The 17,229-nt window shown below is 38.2% G+C and overlaps 1 protein-coding gene across 1 annotated transcript in view; it reads right to left on the bottom strand.

The window, feature by feature from the left end:
• LOC146140072 (neurexin-1-like) overlaps positions 1 to 16,620 on the bottom strand; it is a 46,251-nt gene extending 29,631 nt beyond the window's left edge. Inside the window, exons 1-9 of the mRNA XM_083392371.1 lie at positions 16,006 to 16,620; positions 15,798 to 15,895; positions 11,300 to 11,440; positions 7,612 to 7,775; positions 3,510 to 3,677; positions 2,383 to 2,604; positions 1,841 to 1,948; positions 1,037 to 1,159; positions 613 to 777 (exon numbers count right to left, since the gene is read on the bottom strand). Coding sequence (XP_083248497.1) covers positions 613 to 777; positions 1,037 to 1,159; positions 1,841 to 1,948; positions 2,383 to 2,604; positions 3,510 to 3,677; positions 7,612 to 7,775; positions 11,300 to 11,440; positions 15,798 to 15,895; positions 16,006 to 16,601 — 1,785 coding nt within the window. The 5' untranslated portion in view covers positions 16,602 to 16,620. The remainder of the gene's footprint in view (positions 1 to 612; positions 778 to 1,036; positions 1,160 to 1,840; positions 1,949 to 2,382; positions 2,605 to 3,509; positions 3,678 to 7,611; positions 7,776 to 11,299; positions 11,441 to 15,797; positions 15,896 to 16,005) is intronic.
• Positions 16,621 to 17,229: the final 609 nt, after the last annotated feature.

Genomic DNA, 17,229 nt, shown 5'->3' with positions numbered 1-17,229 from the left:
GCTAATAAAAATGCTTTCTTATCCAGTCATTCCTCCAAACAAAAAAGTTTAACGAAATACATTTGGCCGAGTTTTATAATGGTTTCCTTATTTCATCAAACCCCAATCGATTACGCTATCCTACACCGTAAAGCATGTATCATTTCTTTCAAAAATAATCTTTTCGTCAGCGCAAAGTTCGAAGCATGAATCACGTTAAAAGGCTATGTGCGATGTGTGTTCGATATCCTATGACAAATGGGAATTTACGTCGCAGGTTTCAAAGCAATAAATGTATGTGGTGTAAATTGGCTTTCTCTGTCATTTGTAAGATAATGATTCATTTATAAGACCATGCAAAACGCAGTGTTCAGTACACTAACAGCTAAATTATTAAAAAATTGCCAAGATATTCATAAAACCTAATGTTTAGTATTTAAACAAACCTACCACTATAGCTACTTATCGTTGATTCAATATTACATTATTGTTGTTTTTGAGGCATCCAAGTATCTATAAATATTAATAAACCGCATAGTTGTACAATTGTAGAAATATGATATTGACTTTTTTAAATCAATAAAATTAAGCGTTTTCTCTATTTCACGAAATTTAACTCAACAGCGCCCTCACCCGAAGATTGACCAGCTCGTCATCAATCCGCAAGGAGGTGAGGCAACCGACGAAGCCCTGGCGTTTCGGAGCAGTCCAAAGTCCACGCAGTTGACTAAAGCCGTTGCCAAAGTCGGCTCCGCCAACGCTTAGGGTGCCGAGCAGATCTAACTTGCTATTGGTTCCCTGAAATTAAACATTTATTGTTTTCATATCTGCTTTGCTGAGCTCGTGATTTAACGATTTGGCCCGTTACAGGGTTTGACTTCGGTCTTCGAAAACGTCGAACGTGTTAATATATGCGGTGAGCTTACAAGGTTTAGCCTGGTACAGCACACGAAGAATTAAAAATAGAGCAGAGGACAAACATAACCAGTTTATATATATAATATGCTAATAGAGTTGAGCATTTGCAAAATCGCAAAGGCATGTACAGTACACTCACCAGAACTTCAAGGTTGTTTGCGTTCCCGTCAACTACGAACACTACCTTCCTGCCGTACCTTGACACCTTCACAGAATGCCACATTCCGTCGTACAAAGTCGAGGTTCGTGGGTTGTATAAAAACTGAAAAACCACATAATTCTTGTTGTGCTACACAAAGCAAAAAGGTTAACCCAACCTCAATGTTTGCTCCAGCAATATGTGATTTACTGTATTGCCCTTTATATAAATAGTAAATACACACAAATTAGAACAATATATCTGTAAGGGAGTGTATATCTATATGGTCAAAAAGGTTGTCACTAGAAAACACAAATTTAACACTTGTGATACAAAGATATGAACACTTGAGTCAACCTATAGTGGCGACGGACACAGCCGTAGGATACATATTTTCCATAACAATTTGTAAAATCGACAGAAAGTCATCAAAAAATGCTTTTAAAGCCGATTTGAAAAACAGGCAGGTTGGACAAGGCGCAAAGAAGTACACATGATATCAAAGGTTAACACCAAGTGAGTGCAATCAAAGTTATGACAACAGAAAAATCATCACGCCAATTTTAACATTTGTTAACTGACTAATAAATGCGAAATACAGGTTATAAAGCGCATCATACTTAATGTGTCAACAATTAACGCGAAGCTATTAATAATTCGAATAGGTTTGCTCTTTCTTGACAAATGCACGTCATTATATGACAAAAACTGACTTGTAGCTTACGCTACATGAGACTACGGGGAAAAGAACACTTTAATTTTTAATGCGCCACAGAGGCGCCTCGTATTGAAGTCTCGGCTTACTCTTGAAGTTTGCGATCCGAGATCGATCACCAGACAAAGCTTCCCGTCGTACATTTCGATGGCAAACAAATCGCTCGCACTTCCCTCGCCGTAGATCAGCAGTCCATTCTAAAAAATATATATGGACAAACAGGTAAACACACATTGAGGGAAGTTTTTGTTTAACCGAAAACTATAATTGGGAAGGAACGCTACACTTGACTACAACGATTTTGATTACACAACTTTCAAACAGATTTAAACCCTCAATATGAGAAACAGATAGTTCTTTCGATCAATTACCAAACTTGATGGCCATTAACGACATACAAATAATTATTTTTGAAATAATGATAAGCAAACTGTTTAACATTCACGTTAGAATGACAACCAGCATATAATGTATAGGAGGTTTTACATAGAAACCTGTCAATTCTAATTTATGAATTTTGAACAGTGTAGTATGTATGGCTTGCAGATTCTCTCAGAACCAATTTTTTGTCATATAAAATACAGATACTCTCGATTTGACAGGTGAATTTCGCTCGTTTTCGGCAACTCACCTTTTCGGTAGTGCGGAAGCTGAACTGGATCGAACCCTGTTGAACGCCGCCCCATGACGGGACGTTCACCCTCGACTCAGGGGTGATAAAGGACACGGGCAGGCTCAGGCTGGCTTTGGCGCAGGCGAACTGGACGTTTCCGTTCACCGTGATGCCCGGCTCTTGCGCCTTGGCCATCCTCGAAAGCGGCAGTCGGAGGTTTGCGTCGTTCACGTAGGTAACCTGGAGAAATTTCGGAAGCGTTAATTGTTAAAATGAAGCGTTAGGAAGTGCACACTAAACAGAATGGTTACTGCAGTCGCTTTGGGTTCATTTAATCTTTGACGCTTTGTTGTGGATTATAATTGAACCCAATTTTATAGAACGGATAAATTGCCTTCACGGCTTAAGCTACTTTGGAAAAAGGCGCTTGGACCAAATATTCTTAACACTGTAGGAAGAACCGGCATCGCGTATCACGCTATATAACATTTTAAGCATGTGTTATTCGAATCGGTCTTATCGTTATCGTAAAAATGCGATATTCAGAAACCTGTGACAAGGTACGGAGTATGGTCTTAACAGATATAAGTCAGGACGTCTGTCTGTATATCTAAAGGGTGTGCGATATAAATCGGGTTAAGCATATTCACACCATCGTATCGTTTTTGTAGATACTAACAAAGTTTGTTTTAAAATATTATACATCTGACCTAGTCAAGGCTTCTTGCGTGGTTAAAAAAACCAGCGTTTTCATCTTTTGAAAATAATCGTGACTGTGATATTTAATAATTTTATGTGTTCGGTGTAGTGTAAACTTTTGTCAAGTTCTAGGTTATTATTTCGCGTATCAGAAATCGGTGATACCGATTTTGTCTATTGTAAATCTGTTTTGGTATTTGGTAGTTGATCTGATGGAGAAAGGTAACTACTCGGAGAAGCATATTTTGTTAATTTGTGTAGTGGTTAGGATACATTAAGTTTGACAAATAGTTAATTAAGGTAATTTTCCTTGTTTAAGATTTCGATCCCGTTTGGGTTCCTGGTTGAAATATTAAAATCAGTGTTTTGTACAGGAAAACACTGCCATTGTTGCAGAAACTACAGGACAAGAAAGCAATCAATCGATCCACAAGGTGGTGACAAACCTCTTTAAGACAGCCGACGAAGTTGGTCTGAACGCCTGAGCCGGCGCCAGGCAGGTCGGCCGTGGCGGGACTTCCCCCGACGTATATGGCGTCGTCCAGAGTCAGTTCGCGAAAGCTTTCCTGGATCTGGCCGCTGCTCAGTTTGGCCTGGTCCACGAAAACGTCAACCTAAGGTGGAGATAAATAAAAAATGGTGTTCTCGGTTCAGTGGAAACCGTCACAAAAAAGGTCTATTTTTAGTTTAAAATTTAAGTTGATAAATATTGGTATCTTTGAGTAGTACCAAAAAATTAGACTCTTAGATTAAAATCCGAAATGTACAAATGTACAATGAAGCACAGTAAAAAATACATTTAAATATGTTATGTTTGACAACGTTAAGGCTTCGACACAAACACTTTTCTGCTTGTCGAGGAGGTAAACATTTTAAACTGCTGAAGAAAAGTGACATTTCGGTCAACTTTTTAAAACCACAAAATACAAAAAATAGAGGTGCTCTAATTAAAAGGCCAGGTTGTGCAATGTTTGGTGACCTGGTTGCCACAACCACACACAAATGTTGTCCCCATCAGAAACGCCTTTTTTCAGACGCCTATAGACTAATGCCCTTTTTCTTTTTTGGGTGCTTCTTGAAAGATAGGTGAGATTAAAAAAAAACACGACAAGTGCTTTACGCAGTAAAATTTCGATTAAATATAGATTGAAATGTCGACATTTAGGAGATTATTGAGCGCAACGTAGAATGCGGGTAAAGTTTATCTATATTGATTCTTATGCAGCATATGCCCTGTCTCTGGTGAGTGGTCACAAACGCGTCAATGTACAAAGATAGTCATGATTGCCGCCATTCATGTTCCTTAAACGCAATATCAGAAGCCCAAACGGTATATGCTTATTCATTTCTAATATTTTTGTAGGGGGCGCTATATGGCCAGAGTAAGCACAATAATGTCACAAAGCTAAATATGGTTTAACTGTATAGTAAAGTTTAAATTCACTATATCGGCATAAATCGCTAAGTTTTGTTACTGCAATTATTTTTTTAATATCTTATATATTTGTTCATCACTATTATCGAGTTTCAAATTATGTTGCTGTACTTAATGTTATCGGAGACGGTAAAAATAAATTTATTAAACACAGTAATAAAGTAACCCTCGTTTGTTCTAAATAAAAATAAAATTAGCATTTTTAATTGTTAAACTGCAGTTGTGATAAAACGACGAGTTACGCCATTGCTCAGAAAAAACGTTAGTTCTCTATACCCTTAAAACGTATTCTGATGTAAGCACGCGCAGCCTTTGAATTGTTAATGAATTATAGATGCCTGGGGGAGTGGGAAAAAGAAATATTGTGTTACTCAACCAACGGAATGGCAGTGTCACGCAAATGGCTTTCTGGGCTTTAAATATTACATTCCATGGGATTACAGAGCAACGTAGTTTTGAAGGTAATAATAATGAGGCTTTATCAAGGGAGGGTTAGCTTGTGGGAAAACATACACCTCGACGGCTTGCGATAACCGAACATGGCTGAGCCCGACCACCGATAACAAGCGCGTAAAGCAAGCGTTAAACTCAGTTAGCGTTTCAGACGTTAGGGCGTTTATAAAGCCACAAATAACGAGTTCTTCGCATGACAAGCCGACTTTACACAAAGCACACAGCGTTGTTGATATTATTTTTAAACCATTTCTGTATTTTATGGCATTGCTGTTTAGGCTCTTATTTGGCAGCAGATTTAAGCTGGCTAAACGAAAACCAATAACCAACAAAAAATACCCTGGACAAAATCACTTTTAAAATAAATCAATTAAATCTAGAGAGAATTGCAGTTTGCCATGAGAAAAATCGTTATGATAACGGGCCGTCCGTCTGCCTGTCCGTCTGACTGTCTGTCTCCTTTCCACTATAAATCAATAAAAAGTTATTACATTATTACCATTCTTGTTATGGGAGAATACAGGCAGAGAATTTAGCATTTTGGAATTAGTTTTTTTTAGTTTTGAAGTATAACAACTGCTTTACGGCTTCATCTTTCAGAACCGCAAACAACGTATATTGTTTTGCAGGCGTAACGATGTCTATGGACGAAGCAACCGTCAATGACAACAGAACATCGAATTGACGACCCAAGCTTGGAAGTTTGCAAACGTAGAACACTAACGAGGACAGGCTTTTTTTTCCTCTCGTAACGATATCAACCATGGATCGTGGACAACATTGTTGCAGGCCAATTCAGACAAATTGTTGCAAGACAATGTTACGGACAGCGCGGGTGGACGCTGAAACACGGAAACGCTGGAATTTATGAGCAAATATACTTTTTTTGTTTGAAAATACAAACGTATTTTTAAGCAGGGCTGTGAATCCATTACACCATTAATTCGTGTAACTGTTGGGTACATTTGTTTATTGTTTGTTATCATGGTAACTGCTTCAATCATTTAAGGGTTATTTGTGTACCAGGGCACATTACATTAAGAAAAAGACATGTGGGTTATTTGCGTACCAGGGCACATTACATTAAGAAACAAAGACATATTTTCATAATTCCCCATTTCCGTGCGTCAGCGCCCTACGCAACCAAATAAAACCGCGCCGTAGACGCCCTGTAGCGACGCCGTGAAGGACGAATAACGATGAAGGATGAATACCGATAACAACATAGTGGATAGCTGTAGGGGTCGCTGCGATAAGTAGGGCTTTACCATGGCCGGAGTTGGGTCGTCTCTGGTCTGCATCAAGCCCCAGCAAAGAAAGCAAGCAAGTCAATTTCAATGCTAATTAGGGAATAAATTAACTCTACACGAAAAAGCAATTCTGTTTGAAGAAGCCTTTGTTGTTTTAAAATTGAACAAGTGCCATTGATAACTGTGAAAAATAACCCACTGCACTTCTATGTTGATAGAAGAAAAGCCTCATTGTTACAGTACTATAGTGTTTAAACTCGTAGATATGAAGTAACATACGCGATTGGTTGTCCTGCTAAACAATTATCGCCCTGTTTGGGTGACAATAAAGTATTGACACTTCGAGGTTAACTGCCGGTTCGTATGGTATTAAACTAAAGCCGTGTATCCTGTATGGATTAAAGCAGTGAATTGTAATGTATCTATATATAACGTAATGAATGGGTCTTCACTGAAAAGTGGCATATAATCTTTCTTACCTAAGGTTAAGGAGGACAAGTAAAGTGGGAATATTTATGGTTGTTGTTTGCCTGGAAAGGAATGTAAACTGAAACGCACATGTACGACACTAATAATGACGTAACTACTTCAATTAAACAACTGCAAATCTAAAACTAAATGCTTTATATAAGCAACACAGTCACCGTAAATTGAACAGATCTACGTAGACATAAATTATGATAATAAATATAAATGCAAACACTTCTCTAAGGAGGAAAAATAAAACATCGTTTTTACATGGTTGTTTGGTTTTAATCAGATGGTTTAGGCAAAATAAGCAGTCAAATCAATATATAACAGACATTGTACATTTCAAGTTAAAATACATATGTGTTTCGTTCTGGGAAAAATGTAGGGATTCACGCAATCAAGGCAGTGACAACGTCATTTATTATTATGCATGTCTATATATCACTTTAAATTGGTTGTAGGGTCACGATGTTCTCTGCTTTTTTAGGCTGGGCGAATTAAACTGCAAGACAACAAACAAACACACGTAAAATAGGTTTATTGAACATTTGCACTGTTGTTCGACGAACCTATTTTACGTATGTTTTTTAACAGTAAAAAAAAAAATTTTTAACTAGTGAAGGTTGGAGTATTTATCTTCAAGTGTTTCACACAACTCTTGGCATGTCAACTTGTCACAATGGTAAATTTAGAGTGTAGTATAGGTAACTTAAGCTGTTGTGCTAAACGACGTAAATTAAAAAAATGCAAGGTGATTATTGTATAGGTGTTTTTGTGCGTTATTGGATGAGGGGACCGATTCTACAGCAGAACACTTGGTTTTTCTTTGAGGCTGATTAATAAAACCGGCTGGGAGTCGATAAGACATTATTTTCTTATATTTTATTAGAATAATTAACGATTGGAAAGTTTAAAAAACGTTAAACTCGAGATATTTACCTTTCGCAGGGTCCTGTTGATCTGTACACGGTGCCACTTGTCGTCGTTGAAAAGTCTCCCGGTTTTTGGCTGGACGTCGATCTTGTAAGCCCCGGACCCCAAGTTGACCACAAGCTGGACGCCGCCTTCCATAAGCGAGAGACTTACAAAGTCCGCCGATTTGCCTGGAATAATATTTAAGGATTTTTTATTGATCGTAAACTTTTAGTTAGTAACTTCAATTCGGATTTTTAACTTAAATGGAAGACATTTGTAACTGATAAAGGTAATAAAGTAAGATTCCCATTTTTGTCACGTTTGTTGAGATTACGGTTTACTAATGGTTGGAAATATCCCAAACTACGCAACATGTCTACATTATTCACTTCAGTAAACCTCGTACTCGGTTCAAACGAACGTTCAAGCCTTTTTGGTAATATCATATGTTCATATGTTTTTTTACGCATGGCACTTATTAATACTAAAAATTACCAAGTGGAAATGCTTGGCACGTTATACTTGTGGCAGTTCTTTCAGGTAAACGTGGCCACAGCTTCGTTGAAAGCTGTCATTTTTATAACATGCCCATTTTAAAGTTTATTAAATGGGTTTTAAATAAGAATTTTTCTTACGATTAACAGAATCTGCCTGAATCCGAAAGAACAAAACTTGGTAAACCGAAAATCAGTTTGTTTGGATGTAATATGATCAATATATTTCGCTACTAAAAGCATTATCAGTATCTTATTCAAATAGAATGTTAGGGTTTTAAACGAGATGGTGAGAAAACCAACAAAATCAACAAACGTATGTATTGTTATAAAAGGGATAGTTGGCATTTAAATATATAGTTATGCGTTTCCAACCATGTTTGTCGTTTTTACAACTATCCCATTAGTTCAAACTGTGCCACGGCCATGACTCATCTAAGAAACCACAAGGACTTCCCAACCCCGCTTTGTACTTTTTGTATTGAGGAAAACCTGCGTATTGCTAGGCTTGTCCGAAAGGTTCAGTCGCGAGCACCAGCTCATCCTTTTGGGCCGGCCAGATAATGAATTATTTAAATACCCTTTTCAATAAATACTGCCGGCAATAATCACGTTTTCAGCGAAATTTCGTGCTGGTTGTAATGTATCAATTGAAATAACCATAAAACGCGGTTTGTGATTAATTTTGAATAGATGAAGTAAATATATGTATAACAAATTTTAATCAACTAAGGTTATTCAGTATACTAATCATGTGATAAAAATCAACATAAAAAGCACCGTATTTGTAAATCTATAAATGTCTTTATGAAGCAAAGAGTGCTCTTTATGAAGCAAAGATCCTTTTACAGACCGACCCTTAATGCTTTAATGAATTGTTATGAAATTTGTAACATCGTTAAGTTAATGCGTCAAAATTACTAGAAGCGAAAGGCCAATGTAAGAACATTGCGAAACTTTTCTGTAATCGGTTATCGATAAGCCCTACATCACAACTCCCATTTGAATGGATAAGAACCTCGGTAGCCAAGAACAACAATCAGTCTTAGTCTTTTAAAAAAGAATCACGCAGGTCGAACGTGAAAGAGAATAAACGCACAACCCACAAATCGGACTTTTGAACAGTTGGAAATCACTCCTGGTGGTCGCACGAAGCTTGTTAGAAAACCGCAGTTAAATGATTCTAGACCATAAGAAGTCTTGCGGATGGAAAGGTTAGCTTGCTTGGATTTTTGCGCATTCGCAGGCTATAACGCAAACGTTAATGTATGGCAACAACAGGTTTAAAATAATGGACTTCGCATTGTTGAAACAAACAGTCTTGAGTCAGAACGCAAATAGCGGTCAAACGAGGCTTTCGGTTGGAATAAATCAAGATTTCATTCAATGTCCGCTAACTTGTCTTAGAAAATCCAGCTTGCACAGCTCATCCAGCCGGTTGTTTCTGTCCAGGCGTGACTATGGTCGGTTGCGTACCGCCGGAGGTCTGCCGCAAAGCAGCGAGGTCGGGATGTGGAATGGGGGAGATAGCCGGGGGAGGGGTAGGGTGGCTTTAATAATTCATGGCGTTGTGTTTGCGGCGAACTTTCGCCGGTCCTTCGCGAGTCGACACCCGCCAAATATATTCGTCGGCCTGACGCGCCCGTGCCTCCGTCGCGGCGTCAGACGGTGACGAGCAATTGTCGCTTCTCCCGATGAGGAGTTGGAGCAAAGAGTGGGAGCAGAAGAGTGAGAGTAGAAGGAGCAGGCTGGAATAGGACGGTCAGGAGTGGGGAAGCGCAAGAGCGCCAAGCAAATGAAAATCGATTGTGGAGTGAATGCTTTTTGTACGATGCTTTTTAAGTTTTTAAAGTCGAAATGCGCGCGCGCAAACTTAATGTTGCTTTTCAAAACAGTGACCGTCTGACAATCACACGCTAGATTCTTTGGTGTGTAGGCTAGGACTTTAACAATAGACCACACGACAAAAATATGTTTAACTTAAATTTACGTACCAAATTTATTAGAAGACATTTGCTACATTGATAAATAGAATTAACATGTTATTATTTCGCTAATAATATATAGATAGATTGACATTTTATTACAAAAATTGTTCTTCCGTATCTTTAGTATTTTGATTTTTCTATAAATAAATCCATAATATTAGTAACTTGCTTTTACTGAGCATTTTGCACGAAACAGATTTGTTTTAAAATATGATTCCCGCTAGTTTTGTTAAACGAAATAAACTAAAATCGCGCCCTAAATCTGACGTTCTTATAAACACAACAAGTAATATAACAGACGTATATTCTTTACGTTAATCTATAGTTTAAATACTTCGTGAATAACTTAAATGTAACACGGTGAGGATTGGTCTTATACATCGAACGAGGCCCATCGCTCGACAGAAAATATAAAAATAATTAAAGCGAGCACTGCAGCTCTATCAACGCTAATGCAAGGCGCTATGTTGCTCTTTCGGAGGCGCATGCATGTTTGATGAGAAGTGCATTTACCGCCCAACAGGCGGTGCTGTTGTTGCCATTGTAATTTTCATGCTGGCTTTTCGCGTAACAACGGTGCCCCTTCGGCACAAGGCTTAGCCGACGATCCCTGTCGGCATTTTAGCAAGTTTTGGCGATTTGGTCCCGATCGCATACGCAGTAAAAGCCTTTTAGTTCGAAAATAATACAAAATGTAAAAGCGGAGGTCAGAGGGACATTTCTCTTTTTAGTCAATGAACTAAACAGAGGAATCGCAAATTAATCGATATTACTTTTACCGAAGCCGCAATTATAAATGGCTGTTAAGCCATATAAAGCCTATAATTGTCCTTTCCTTGCTACCTTTATGCTTACTGTGGCGTACATATAGTTATCTGCATTTTAAGCATAATCTCTACTTTGAAAGAAATAAATCAGATAAAAATATATTCAAGAGATTTGCAAAATCAATAAGAAGACAGGCTTATATTTAATACATCGAACTTATTAATAGTATATCTGTTAGTGTTTTGTTCACATTAGCCTTACAAAAGTTCATTGACAAAACACTTGGTCCCAAAAACTTTGCTGTTTTTTTAGGTTGAGAAGACACGGATTTATACCATGTAAAAATAAGTATTATTATATCACAAAAATGAACATATCGAGCAGTTGTTTAAGGGTACTTGGGACCGTCAATACTTTTTTAATTAAAAGCAAATAATTATAATTTACGATAAGTGATTTTACCGGTGTGGAAGATCAGTCCATTTGGTTGGGCGGTCTTGAACGACAGGGAAATGACGTCACTGAGACTTGAGGCAGGATTGCTTGACACGTCATACTTGAGCCATTCCGCTCCGGTGAACATGGCCACGGCCTCATTGAAAGCTGTCATATTTTATAATATAGTCATTTTAGATTTCATGGAAAATGTTTCAAATTATTTTCAGCAATTACGTAAATTTCGTGACAATAAATCCTTTAAACTTGTATTAGAATCCACCATGCTCCAAACCAAATCTTAATACATATATATATGACATTAAAAAGCGCTTATTTAATATACTAAACAAATTTCGAAACATACTAAACTACAAAAACTTTATGGATTATGGCGCCCTTAGAAAAAATAATAATAAAATTGAGGCCCCCCTACTAGAAATCTTGTTGAGTGTTTTTTGCAATGTTACTATAAACGTATAGTTGGAACACCACTATGATCGTAACACACGTTCAACAACTTATTTAATTCAACTATCTCTATTAGTACACAAGTGGTTGTATCAAGAGGCTTACAAATGAGCATAAATAAGATTCCTAAAGATTTCTTATGGGCATTAGAAATGTCACCCCAGCGTACCGCGAGACAACATTTTGAAAAACGTTTGATTGGCAATACCATACAAATAAGCAAAACGACAAAAATAGACATGCAATGGAAGGAACAAACAAGCATTCAGGACAAATTCAAACAAAAATCTAAAGAAAACAACCGATTACAAAAAGAAATGAAATCGACATGTTAACCAAATAAGGAAATTTGTCAAACATCGTACAGCGTGAGCGGTTCTCAAAATAGAACGAAATTACAAGGCCAGGGCCAGACCCAAAGTCATAGCATCTCGAATTTCGTAGGCAGTATTCCTGTGGGAATTACATCGGCGGTCGTGCATGAGGGATTATTGTAAGAGGACTCGCTGAATGCTCCCCAGCCGATTGGGTAATTGCGGTGGGCGCTGCACACTGTAATTGCGACGTTTAAACGTCATTCCTCAAGTTTATTTCCGATATTGGTATTTCGAGGATAGATAGCAAGACAAAAATCCTATCTCGCTTTAACTTACGATTGTGGGTCGACCCTTCTATAAAACCTTTCCTAATAATATGTTCATAGCTACAAAGTCCATATGCTTTTACTATGGATTTACATGTAATTCTTTTTTTTGCGTGATACCGACAGTCTTTTCAGATTAATGAAAATATAAATTTTACTCACAAAAGGTTTGACCAAATACACTTTTGCTCTAATCGGAAACCTTGCACACTTGCACAATCCCTCGGGTAGAATTGTATTTTTTGTGTTTATAAGTTAACAGGAAGATCGCACATCAAAGAGTGTTTCGGGTTAATTTATTGAAGTTTTTTTGGAGTTTACATCTTGACCCTACATGGATTAATAAATCGATAAAAACCTGCGCTGACAGCGGTTGGTTGGAAACAATTGTATCCTTTGACCATTCACTTCTATTGATGCCCTATTATTTTTCTTTTATGAGAACTAATGGAACCAGCCAGATTGCCAATCAAGCCAGTGTTATCAAGCCGCGCTTATCGAAAATTTTCCGATATCGGCTTTCCGTGAACGCCAAGAAGGACTGTTTGAGAGACCATCGATTCTCTGGGACTGTTACGCCGGGTCTTAATGCACTTCAATTTGTGCTCCGGGAAGCATTGTGTTACAATAGAAAGCGTTGCTTATTACTTCTCATTGGGCTTTAAATATTTTTTTTTAAGTTGCATTATGTACACACAACAATAAACATGTGATTAGTGGTATTAAGTTAGCAGTTAATTATTACGAAGATAATATAAGGGTATGTTCAACAGTATTACACCGTGGTAAGTAATTATGACGTCATTTGATATCGATTTGGCGTATTGTAATGCGCAAAGCATCGGGTTTAGAAATGTCAAAATAAATACGACAAATCAGACATGACGAACAGAAAAATAAAATTACTAGAAGTGTGACTAAGCAAAAAGCACTACAATTAACATACATTTGAGTTAAATAAATACGAAACATATGTTTTTCTATTATAGTTTGTTTGCCGTGTACTTATCATGTCCTTTTATATATTACTCAAGTCCCAGTCGGATAATTAGCAAAATAACTTAATTTTAAGTTAAACCATTTTGACAATTAACAAGTCTAGTTGAAGTCAAGTAATTTACATTTAAACAAAAATGTTAAATTATTAAAACCGGGTGAACTCGTCAGATAATGAGTGATATGTTTTGTAGCAAGCAGCGAGTACTTCATTTAACCAAAAAATGTTAAAAACACTTGAAGGCACGTATTTCGCGTCAATGACTTAAGTCAAAGTTCATTCATTTGTCAAAATGTAAAAAAGCTAGAGACTACATCAAAAATGAAATTTTTGTACGGAAAAAATGTATTACGCAACCTTATTATAAACTTTATTAAAATTTGTGGAGTGATGATAATATGTTGAAGCAAATGCTGAACAGTATCTAAATAAATCGTCATGTTACGATTTTTTTTAACAATTCGATTGTTACGATATAAACAAATACATGTAATTGAATTAAATTGAATTTGACCAAAAAATCAGTATCACCGATCGCGGAGCAATCGGCTTGTAACAAACTCTTGACCTTGTCGGCCACACTGAGTACTAGTCTCTGGTGTACGTGTGCTGCTTCACAATCTAAACCGGGAGGCAAACCTTTTAACGAAATCTACTTTATCTGTTGTTTAACCCGGCGGAAAGAGAAACAGTGTGGTAGACGTTCCCTTGATACAGAGGCAAAAACACTGCAATATATCGTCTGAAAATACAGAACGACTTTTAGGAGACTGATGCTTGAAATTAGCATTGTCCGATATTGACATCTTATTTTCATACATAGATACCCGATATTTGAGACAAAAATATCGTAATCCCAACCGATCCAAACCTATGCCATTAACTCATTACTATGCCCAAAGAGAAAAATAGATAAAACTGAAACGTAAAAGTTGTGTATTTCGCGTATGAAGCCTAAATTCATTTTAGCGTTTCAGTTGATAACTTGCTTTTTTTATTAGTTAACCTCTGGTAGAAATTGCTGCGTCGGATTAGCAAATTATGACTGAACCACTTATGTTAATATGGTATCGGATCAGCACCGATATCGTTCCATTATTGGACGAGTACCAATACTACCACTTGCCATTAAGGATGTACTCCGATCCGATATTATCGGACCCCTTCCTACTTGCAGTATAATGTACAAACACATATCCATCAGAAAAAAGAAATACATTCGTTTCTGTCAAAATATTCTTACTTTTGACTAAAGGCCAGTTTTTAAGCTAGCAATAGTTTTGTAGTTATACCTACGTTGGTTAAAATCGGTGGAAAATACCGCTGTTAGTGTATTCAAAAGATTAAATGGCGTACCAATTTTTTGACAATCGGCATTTTTGTGGGACTGTACAAATACACATAAAAAAGTATATATTTTGTATTCAATATGGGCGAATGACGGAAGAACGGTCCACATCACGAATGGTAAAATGAGGTGATAAGCGAAACAGGGATTATATATACGCTGACTTGTGGAAAAACGCATCATGGAAAAAGGGTATTTGTTTGTTTTTGCGTACACAAATCTGGATGCTGCATCACCAGTATCCAGAGTGTAATTTTTAAGTTATAGTAAGTGGTTAGGTTCCTGCGGGAACCAAATAATAATTAATCCACGAGTCAGCGTTTTGAAGGGATTAGTACACAATGTGGACATTTATTCTCACCTGGGGCATCATTCATCATTGCATCGAAAAGTTGGTACGCTAACGCGTAAACAACCGAGTTAATTGATTATGTCAGTTATGTTTTATAAGATATAAATTAACAAAATCAGTTTTCATCGGTTAAGTTTTAATGATGAACTACTGTTGCAATTTGCTCAGTCGTGATTTTACTGCTGTTGAATCCTATATCTTCTACTTGAAAATACGCATATTGGTAGTGCTAAAATTGGACATATACAGCCTACATGAAAAGTGATGACTTTGTACGTTACATGGGTTAGGCTACCTATTTTACAATGACATTTAATGTAGTTAATAACAAAGCTATTACTGACGAACTACTGGTTACTGCTACATGCATACGGTGGCGTATGCCTCATTGCATATAAAATACAGATTAAATAAATGTTTTAAAAATGGCTGGTTAGTTGAAAATTTTCCGTCAACCAAAAACTATCTGCATAATGGTTGTAACAAGCAATTACAATTCAGGTTTCATTCAAAAATAAGAATGATAACATAACCAGCAGTAATCTAATAACGCAGGACATTCTCGGTCTGCGGAGTGCACACCATACACCCCGGCCGCCATGCATTTAAATCGCAAATTGCAAATCAGTCAAAGCGAGAATTTTTCTACGTCCAAAGCGCATATACATCAACTAGCAAGCCGGCAGTATCGGCCACACACAATAGTCCACTCACGTTGGTCGCAGTATTGGCCGGAGAAAGATGTCCCCGAACAGTCGCAAGCGGTCTGCTGGCCCTGTCTGTAGCACACTCCGTTGTTGCGACACGGATTCCTGCAAATCACAGTTAATAACTGCCTCACGTGACAAGGTGGTGTGCTCGCTTTCAGAAAACCGATAGTTGCAGTTATACTGCGATAATTCACTAAAAAACGTTCACCAACCTGAATTCACTGCAGGACTCGTCGACCACCTGTTCCAGCACATCGAACTTTCTGGTGGGCGAAACGTAGTGTCCGTTGAAAGCGATCTGTCGCATCCAGCCGGCAAACTTGCGCTCAAAGTAGATGGAAGGCAGCGCTAGCTGGCCGATCTTATAGCTACTGGGCAGACCACCAATATAGGTGGAAGATCTCGTCAACAGGTCTTGAGCGGCGCCGGTAGAGGCAACCGACTGCTGATTCGACCTCCCGTCGACGGTGAGACGCACCGATGGAAAGGACTTTTCGATCTGCACAGTGTGCCACCGGTTGTCGTTGAGATTCGAGCCTAGAGTGATGACGACGGTTCTGGGTAGGCCAAACTTGAAGCGCAGTCGCACCGCGCGGTTCGTAACCGTGACGGCAAGGAAGCTCAAGTCGCCGCCATCATCCACGTAGAGCAGAAATGCGTTTTCGAGCTGAGTGCGAAACTGGAAGGATAGGCTGAGGGACTTGCCAACTCCACCCACCGGGTCAGCTTCCCAAACGGGAAACTCAGCGAATTGCCCGTCCATGCCGTTAAAGAAGTAGGACGAAAGCGACACAAGCTCGCTCATCATAGACCTGTTGGAGGGGCCACTGCCGTCCAGGCCCTCCCCGACAGCGTAGGCGCGAGAATTGTACAGCGGCTTCTGCTTTTGCTTGGTTGCGAACATGGACAACTCCGATTCGCTATTCCAGGTGGCCTGCGCGCTGATGACGCCTACGAGCGCGAGCAGCAAGGCCAACAGGGGGCAACCGCGCATGGCTTTTTGTGACGTCGACCGAGAATCTTTCGCCAAGGCTTAGTAGTAGCCAAACTATGGTCAGTATATAGTTTATATTGGATTATTTATTCGAATTTCTACTGCGCGGCAATCCTAATCGTTAACGCTACAAACGAATAAGGTACGTTGGCATCTGAGGAACAGAAAAGATATGGAAAATAGGGGGTTAGTCATTATTCATAGCAGAAACTTGATGGTTTAAATTTTAATTTGTCTTACACAGTACATTTACACGAGAATGCGATGCATCAAAGAGTGACCGCAATAACAATTCATAGATAGTACAATCAAATGCCACTACATTTAACGTGTCCAAAAAAATTCTGTTAACTGAGAATATCTCAAAAACGAAACGCATATTAAATTAATTACCCGAAAAGGTGTTATACCGGCATAAGCATCCTTTGTAGAAAAATGCAAG

The sequence above is a fragment of the Ascidiella aspersa genome, chromosome 6 (assembly GCF_963924565.1).
Source record: "Ascidiella aspersa chromosome 6, kaAscAspe10.2, whole genome shotgun sequence".
In the NCBI taxonomy this organism is placed as follows: Eukaryota; Metazoa; Chordata; class Ascidiacea; order Phlebobranchia; family Ascidiidae; genus Ascidiella; species Ascidiella aspersa.
This window is presented reverse-complemented; position numbering and strand designations above follow the sequence as displayed.